Source organism: Pungitius pungitius, chromosome 8, assembly GCF_949316345.1.
Source record: "Pungitius pungitius chromosome 8, fPunPun2.1, whole genome shotgun sequence".
Taxonomy (NCBI): domain Eukaryota; kingdom Metazoa; phylum Chordata; class Actinopteri; order Perciformes; family Gasterosteidae; genus Pungitius; species Pungitius pungitius.
Window position 1 is genome coordinate 6236821 of NC_084907.1, and position 8589 is coordinate 6245409.

The 8589-nt window shown below is 43.0% G+C and overlaps 1 protein-coding gene across 2 annotated transcripts; it reads left to right on the forward strand.

Moving 5' to 3' along the window:
- Positions 1-5196: 5196 nt before the first annotated feature.
- Positions 5197-8038, forward strand: LOC119194067 (SUN domain-containing protein 2-like). 2 transcript variants are annotated; one of them, XM_062564105.1, is made up of 10 exons: positions 5197-5300; positions 5619-5703; positions 5770-5919; positions 5986-6081; positions 6148-6332; positions 6417-6548; positions 6652-6770; positions 6862-7035; positions 7106-7195; positions 7352-8038. In XM_062564105.1, exons 2-10 carry the CDS (start codon positions 5621-5623, stop codon positions 7466-7468), a joined length of 1146 nt encoding a protein of 381 aa, XP_062420089.1. In that variant the 5' UTR covers positions 5197-5300; positions 5619-5620; the 3' UTR covers positions 7469-8038. The 2 variants fall into 2 exon arrangements, with proteins under 2 accessions (XP_062420089.1, XP_062420088.1); XM_062564104.1 differs by lacking the exon at positions 5197-5300 and having other exon boundaries at positions 5543-5703.
- The last annotated feature ends 551 nt before the right edge of the window (positions 8039-8589 follow it).

Genomic DNA, 8589 nt, shown 5'->3' on the forward strand with positions numbered 1-8589 from the left:
CCCAGACCACTCCTTTCTCCAGGGGCTGCTACTGAACGATCTTACGTGGAAAACTCCCCCCCGTAACTGTGGGGCCATCCCCCCTTTTCCACGCCTTGTTCATGGAAAGCGATGTCAGAGCCACCTCGTTACCTTGATTGTTTTTAATTTCGCATGTTAAATATTTGTTATCTTTGATAAGACAAATTATATGTTTTAAAATTGGCATTAAATAGGGAACTTCCAGGTGGAAGTTTTAGACGTCACATGTGGGAATTAAATACAAATATAATGATTACCATCACTTTTATAATGCATTCAATTTTCAAGACACAAACTGTCCCTATAATGTTATATTGATTATGTGTGGACGATTCTGATAAGACCTATTTTACAATATAAATTCAAGTTTGAATTCTGTAAAATTGTGTAGCGCAACAATCCAACATTAAGGGCATTATTAGTGCATGTTGTTAATACACACTTCATGAAGTTGTGACAGTTCCTACAGATTCTACTTTCTCATCCTCTAATATTGAACCATGGGTATCATCACATTTCATTTTGATGAAAAGAAAAATATCCTAGAGTTTTTAAATGATGAATCTATTAGATGCAATCAGCGTGTGGTCGTAAAGCTCAGCTTCAGGACCGTGGGTACAGCGCGCATATGACGTATGACATATGACAGCTGGAGTCACTTTGAGGGGACAGCGGTTTCAGGACTTCCAACCACTGTGCGTCAGAGCTTTTCCTCACAGTGGATGAAGACTCAAAAAGGAATTGTCAGTTTCTCTCAATATCATATTGGTCCGAACCATTAGAAGTAACACTTGTTGTGTGTCCAGTTGTCTGTATTTCAGCCTGAGAAGGTCTGCAGCTTGCTCACCTGCTTGCACAGCTACTTTCGAATCAACAGATGGTTCTAACAGTAATGTTTCAAGTGCGTTAACATTTTCTTATGGGAGGTGAACCATGGGAACCAATTCTTTATGCAAAATGAGATTAGATAAGAATTACTTTTATTTTGTTCATTGTCCGTTTTGCATTCCTTTTAAACACGCTGTGTGCATTTTAAAGGGATGCACATTTTCCTTTTGGGTAGTGCTTTTAATCAATCTGAAAAGATGTAGAAACAAAACAATATATCAAAAGTAACAGTAACTTCATGAAACTGCTTACAACAAGGTCTGTGGATAATTTCTTCTATACCAGTTGCGTACCCAGGTTTCATTCATTTGGAAGAAAGACAGACATTAACATCTGATATCTCCAAAATTATAGGCAACTCACACCACAACCATCTAAAAACAAATTGCCAAACAAAATCGGCCTTGATCTCCCCTCCAGAACTCTGGACCGAGCCCATAGTTTGTGCAGGAATGACTCTCTTGTCCCTTCTCTAACCCTGTCACATGTGGCCGAGCTAACTGAGTGCTCATGGAGGTGCCACGCGGAGCCCTTTGTACTTCGTAGTCATAACTCCAGTTATATTTATACATGGCCAGGGACAGTTTTGCTGCATCACCGGTGTTAGGGCCCTCACCCCTTCCGCAGGTTGTGTGACCTGTGAGCTTTGGCTTTTGACCCTCCCACACTTTTATTGGACCCGGGAGCAGCTGGTGCGTCCTGAGTGTGCAGCATTTGCGCTATTCTCTAACTACTGCCGTCTAAGAAGAACCGTGGTTGTCTTTAGCGGATCAGAGAATCTAAGTGCATGTTATTTTGTTTGTGAGAGTTCATTGAGTCTAAGGTCGAGTTAAGTGGAGACCGATCGCTGATCAATGTAATAACCTGTTTAAAACACCTGCAAAAAAAAAGAAAAAAAGTGTTGGAATACAAAAAACTATTTAACTTCAGACATTTTTGGCACAAATAGCGCGCGTATGACTACGTTTAGCAGTAGTAGTTCCAGGCAAATAATAGTTGTTTTCGTTTGGTGTTCTTTTTGTGGGCCCATAAACCCGAATACAACCCACGGATCAAAGACTTTGGATCACTTGACTAGCAATTATCTATTCTTAGGCGGAAATCTAAAATCAGCTGTCGGTTCTTATTTTCATGGAAATAGAGCTGCCTCACAGGAGAGCTGCTCCATAGTGTCGTGCTGTACAGTATGTGTGTGCGATCGCTTCCAGTAAAGAGATCACACATTTCTATCATTTCTATCAAAGACAACCTTTTTAAGACCCTCAGAAATGACACTTAGATACTTTGGGAACATTTAAGTGTTAAGGATCACTATCAATGAGTCAAGACTTTGTTTACTTGTTTCAGACCTGAATTATGAAGACTTCTTCAAAGCTTGTCTATGCTGAACTGACAGACGTGTGCCTCTCTCTGATTGGGCGAGGACTCCGCTTTGTTGGGTGTTATAAAGCTGAGGATATTTTGCGTCACTACACGTATGACGTTTATTTAAAAACCAATATCAATCATCTTCCAAAAATGGGCAGTTGCTGCTAAACTGCCGGCCTATTTATGACTTGGTGACAAATTACAGTTGCAGGAAGTCCTCCTACAACTCTCACTGAAGACTTTAGAGAAAAGGAAAGTTATGGCAAGAGTCTGTGAATATAATTCTGAAGTTATTTAAGGAATGAAGTCTGCCTGGAAAGACAATCAGAGTGCTCGGTGGGAAAGAACAGAAAGAGAAGAGAGTCTGAAATGAGGGAGAAAGTGAGAGGTAAGGTGGGCTGGTGAGATGGAATGCACGAGTGAGGGAAGAGACAGCTGTAAGAGGAGGAGAGGGCGGGACATTGGGAGTGGGAAGACGGAAAATGGAGAGAGAGAGAGAGAGAGGGAGACAGAGGGAGAGAATTGCACACAGCAGGGAGACCTCTCCACGTGAGATTTCTACTGAAATAACAAACGCGATGACGTATCAGCGTATCAGCGCACTGTCAGACTACGTATAGCCACAATAACAACCATCCGCCATCCAGCCTTTGAAGCAAAAATATATTGTCTAATGAACTTGTATGATTGTTGATGGAGCATTTACAAGGAAACATGGGAATGAGTCGTCTCATGGTGTTCCAGCCTAAAAAAATAAACTGTAGCCACTAAACAAACTGGGCTTCATTGCTGTTGAACATCGACATCAGAGTTATGGACTTGAAAGCAAAGGGGTTGATGATGTTTGTAAGCAGCAATGGTTTCGCTACGGGGTCTTTATGTTTCCCTGGTCTGGACAGGGTATCAACATTCTGAATCTGCTTTGATATTAATGTTAATTTAGCTAAAGAAAATGACATATTTCCCCCAAATAAAGAATTGCAATACTTAAACAGCGTGTCTCCTGCAGATGTCAAAAAGTCTCTTTTCCTCAACACGGTGCCCTAAAGTCCACCACTAACCTGATTTTGTCCCCCAAAATAAGCTCCAGAGTTGCACTGATTGAGTTATAAAGGTGAACCAAAGTCGCCAAATCTAGAAATCAGAGGTGAGAAGTTACATTTACATTGCTGTTTCCTCAGATAATGATTGAGTGTCATAGCATACATTAACACATGTGTGTGTGTGTGTGTGTGTGTGTGTTTGTGTGTGTGTTGAGTGGCTCCATCTGTGTATGTGAGGATTCAGAGAGAGACAATCATCAGTCTAACTCTCAGTCAACAACAAAGCCCATTTTTGTTTACAGAAGCACATGGCGGTCTCACACAAAACCCTCACTTTTTCAATGAGCAGCAGTTGACACTAAAGTGTGAGCCAAAGTTAAAATAATGAGGAAAGCACTCAGATTCCCAGCAAGGAGTTCCAAAAATGTACCCTTGAACAGTGTTGGGAAAGTTCACTTTCTACATGAACTAGTCCAAAGTTTAGTTGACAAATTTTAAAATGAACTAGTTCAGTTCATAGTTCAAACTTCAAAATATTTGAACTAAGTTCACAGTTCCAACTAGTTCAGTTCTTTTTTTCCATATGTTGCTGCAAGCTATTATTTTTCAAAACAGCCCAGCCCAGAACCACAGACAGCAATTATTTTATCAGTTTTAACACTAAAGCTATGCATCAGATTTAATCTTCATATCCAATTTTGAATCCTTATCCAACCAGGGTTTACATTAGCATTGAGGGGACAGCATTTCCCCTTTGTTGCTTTAATGTTGCTGTCCATTCACTCCACACTAGCAGCAGCTGCAGCGTTCATCCCTACAGTACATTCTCAAACACATGCTGCTTGAATGGTCTTTTTTAAATAAGGAATAAAAACATGACAGCTTTCATTAAGGTGCATGCACCAACTATCGTTCAATGAACGCGTTCAGGCACAACACTGTATAAAACCACACAAAAATGTTATCCTGCAGATTTATTATTTGCACTATAAATAGTAGATAAACGTTTGAATTTTACTTTGGTCGCATGACTTCATCCCCACATCGTCTAGAGCTTCTCAGGCATCTCCACCCCCCCCCCAAAAATTAAATTTTTTATTGTTATAAAAATGTGCCTGGTCTGATTTTATCGTGTCATACATTAGGGATCTGAGAGGCAACTCTTTACAGTGCATTTGTGAGAACAAGTGGCTGAAAAACACAAATGCCACAGTATCATATGTTTTCTGCGCAGGCCCCAGTGACATAAAGGGCAAGCGGCTCAACGACCTTGCTATTCCACCGGGCGAGTGTATCTCCACAGGTAAAATGACAAGTACACGGTTGAGGGCACTTATATAAGCACAACTAAAAATGCAATATTAAATGCCGTATGATATAAAACTGGTAAATAATTGAACAAGGGGACACACACACACACACATTCTGTGAAAGACAGAGTATTATATTGCAAATGTAAAATTAAATACACTTTTGTACTTCTCAGATTTATTTTCTGATTGAAAAAATTTGATTACGTAAAAGGATCCTGTTTAAAATCTGTACTTTGTGTGGATATTTGGTCATTTTAACTAAGTTGTCATTAAGAGTAATATTGAAAACTTCAGTCTGCATATTTGGTGAATTATACATTTTCTTGTAAAAACGTTTTTACAAATCAGTTCATTTTCTGAAATTAACTTGTAATTACTGGGCAAGTGATACACTTGTAAATTGTTAATTAAGTTGTTCATACAGTCAGTCAAGTCAGTGGCAGTAGCCACTAAACCTGATTTGCATGTGGAATTGTGGAATGTTCTGTAGAATAACAGTAGAATTCCGTGGAACTCGCCTCAGATTCTATGGTGGAATCCTCGGCGCCTATAAACCAAACTCCCACAAGAATCGATCATTTCAGCTCAGTCAACCGATCGCAGCGGCCACATTGACCCGAGCTCCCCGATTTCCAACCGTTTTCCTTTCAACACAAAGAAGAAACAAGTGAGTTACCAGCAAAGCTGCAGACTTTAAACAATTCATCTAAACATTTAAAACGGTTCAAGCCTTGATTCGACAAAAATGTAAAAACTTGAATCTAATTTCAGTTTTAATTGTTGTATAGTTTAATAGACCTTCTGTGTGTGTATTGGCTCACTGATAAGGAGGACAAATATGCTGTTTATCGTATTTTCTGGCTCTCATTAATTCCTTCACTTTATTGTTAATGGTGACTATACACAACATCCAAGCTAACGTGTCTATTCCTATCAATGTGTGTTGCTGATGATTCCCCCCTTTGTATTTTACACCTTTTTCGAGAAATGGAAAAACTAAGCGACGCCATCCCCAGAAGAACCCTTTGCACCGACGAGGCACCACAAGCTGCTCCCGGCTTGCTGCAAAGGTACGTTAGTATTGTGTGTTCTCCACCAATGAACCAGTCGCCGCTAACGCCCTGCACATCTTTTAGGATCTTCAGGTATCTCAACCCCTGGGGTCAACCTCCCCCGGTGACCCAGGAACATCTGCAGGAGTCACCACTGCAGGAAGACGCAACCCACCCGGACACAAACACGGAGACTGCGGAGGCACCACAAGCTGCTCCCGGCTTGCTGCAAAGGTACGTTAGTATTGTGTGTTCTCCACCAATGAACCAGTCGCCGCTAACGTCGTGCACATCTTTTAGGATCTTCAGGTATCTCAACCCCTGGGGTCAACCTCCCACAGAGGCCCAGGAACATCTGCAGGAGGCACCACAAGCTGCTCCCGGCTTGCTGCAAAGGTACGTTAGTATTGTGTGTTCTCCACCAATGAACCAGTCGCCGCTAACGTCCTGCACATCTTTTAGGATCTTCAGGTATCTCAACCCCTGGGGTCAACAAAACCCAAACCCAAACCCGGGAGTCAGGGGTGAACAAAACAACCCCAATAAGAAAAAAAAAAGGTTCAAAATCAACCTGAAGACGACGGGAGTCAAACGGGACTGGAGATCAAAGATCATGTATTTCCTCCTCCTGCTACTGTTTGCTGGTGGTGAGTCTTTGCTTCACTTATTGCTCTTACTGGTGTCACTGTGTCCGTCCCCTTTCTGAATGTCCCTGCTTTGTGTCCCCTCAGGAGTGACACAGCACGTACACCACAGCAACCAGCTACAAGACGCCCGGCTGCAAATAACCACCCTCACGCAGCTGATGAGCCGATTGAGTCCCGTCGCAGACACAATGGCCAACTTCGCCCAGGAGTCGCAGGGTGAGTCCTCGCCTTTGCCTTCATCATCATCATCAGCGTCATCGTCTCGTCAGGTTTGACGCGTTGTGGTTTGTAACTTTGTATTCGTGTCCCTTACTTGCAGGAGCCAGAGTCCTCCACCGCCTGTCCTCAGACACGTTCCGGACCTCAATCCAAGACAAAATGATGGACCAGCTGCTCTCCTGGGTCACAACCTCCACCGACCACCAAAGAATCATCCAGGTAGGAAGGTCTTATCATGAACGAACGTGGAGACACCGGTCGTAGCGGATGGCCTGCGAGCGCTGAACCTCGACTCTTTGTCTCTCCTCAGGACCAGGCAAGATCGCCCCCTGGAGCGTGCTGGTGCTTCGCGGGGGCCAAGGGACACGCCGTGGTCTCCTTGTCGCATCCCATCGAGGTCACGCACGTCACGATCGGCCACGTCACAAAAAGACAGTCACTCACCGGGGAAATCAACAGTGCGCCGAGGGAGTTCTCCGTCTACGTAAGTCAGAAGCTTTTGCTCTGCGCCGTTGTTCCCCCCCTAAAAAAAGTATTTTTTCCGTCTCCTCCAGGGATTGGTGCACGACAACGACGAAGGCATCCACCTGGGGAGCTTCGCGTACAACAAGAACGGCCTGAGCTCCCAGACCTTTGAGCTGCCTGTGAGTGTGTCAGAGGTCAAGCGGAGCAGCACGCATGACCTCTGCTGCTAGTAGATATGTTCACTATAACAGACTGAGGTGGAGTCGCAACCTGCATCTCCGCCACGAAGCGCGACGCCCTTCATTCACGTGTGTGTCTCTCTCGTCTCTGACCAGGTCGCAGTCAAAGATGTCTTCAGCCACATCAAGCTGGAGATAAAGACAAACTGGGGGGATGATGACCAAACGTGCCTCTACAACTTCAGGGTGCACGGGTATCCGGTGTCTGGTTAGGGTGTAGAAGGTCGACCAACCCTGAACCGTCTAAGAACAAATGAGATGTCATCAAATGGAATACATAAATATGTGAACATGGGTATGCATAAATAGATGTATTAGATGACATGTTCACAGATGTGTTCGGGTTGGTTTGCCTTCCCACGTGGGTTTTCCCCGGGTCCTCCGGTTTCCCCCCACACACCAAACACTGTTTGGTTTACAGTTGGCAGAAGACGATTAGGTCTTTTGGGGTTTTCTCCGGGTTCTCCGGTTCGCCCACACACACCAAACATTGTTTGGTTTACAGTTGGCAGAAGACGATTAGGTCTTTTGGGGTTTTCTCCGGGTTCTCCGGTTCGCCCACACACACCAAACATTGTTTGGTTTACAGTTGGCAGAAGACGATTAGGTCTTTTTGGGTTTTCTCCGGGTTCTCCGGTTCGCCCACACACACCAAACATTGTTTGGTTTACAGTTGGCAGAAGACGATTAGGTCTTTTGGGGTTTTCTCCGGGTTCTCCGGTTCGCCCACACACACCAAACACTGTTTGGTTTACAATTGGCAGAAGAGAATTTGGTCTTTTAGGGTTTTCTCCGGGTTCTCCGGTTCACCCACATACATACCCAAAAATTTTGGGTTCACAAAAAAAAAAAAAATTAGAAAAAAAAGAAGAAAAAAAACCACACTCCCAAAAATGTTTAGTTTATAATTGTTTGAAAAAGAATAAATATTAGGAAATTTATATTTTATTTTCTGTGTATTTTATTCAACATTTTATTTTTTCTGATGTTACATCAATGGGAAACGGTTGATCTTTTCTCTTGGTCATTCACAAGGACTGAAGTCCTGAACATTACTGAACATGCATCGTCCACCCCTACAGTACATTCTCAATAACACATGCTGCTTGAATGGTCTTTTTTAAATGAGTAATAAAAACACGACAGTTATCATTAAGGTGCAAATGTTTGCAAAGAAAGGTCAGATTCCTCCCATCCTCACCGACCTTGTCAGTAACTTCATAAAACTAATTTAAATTATTACACGCCGCCTCTTTGCTACACGCAGCTGTCGCCTCCATGCATTTCTTTTTTTTTGATGACGCATGCGCGGTGCGACACTGGTGGCTGGTGTT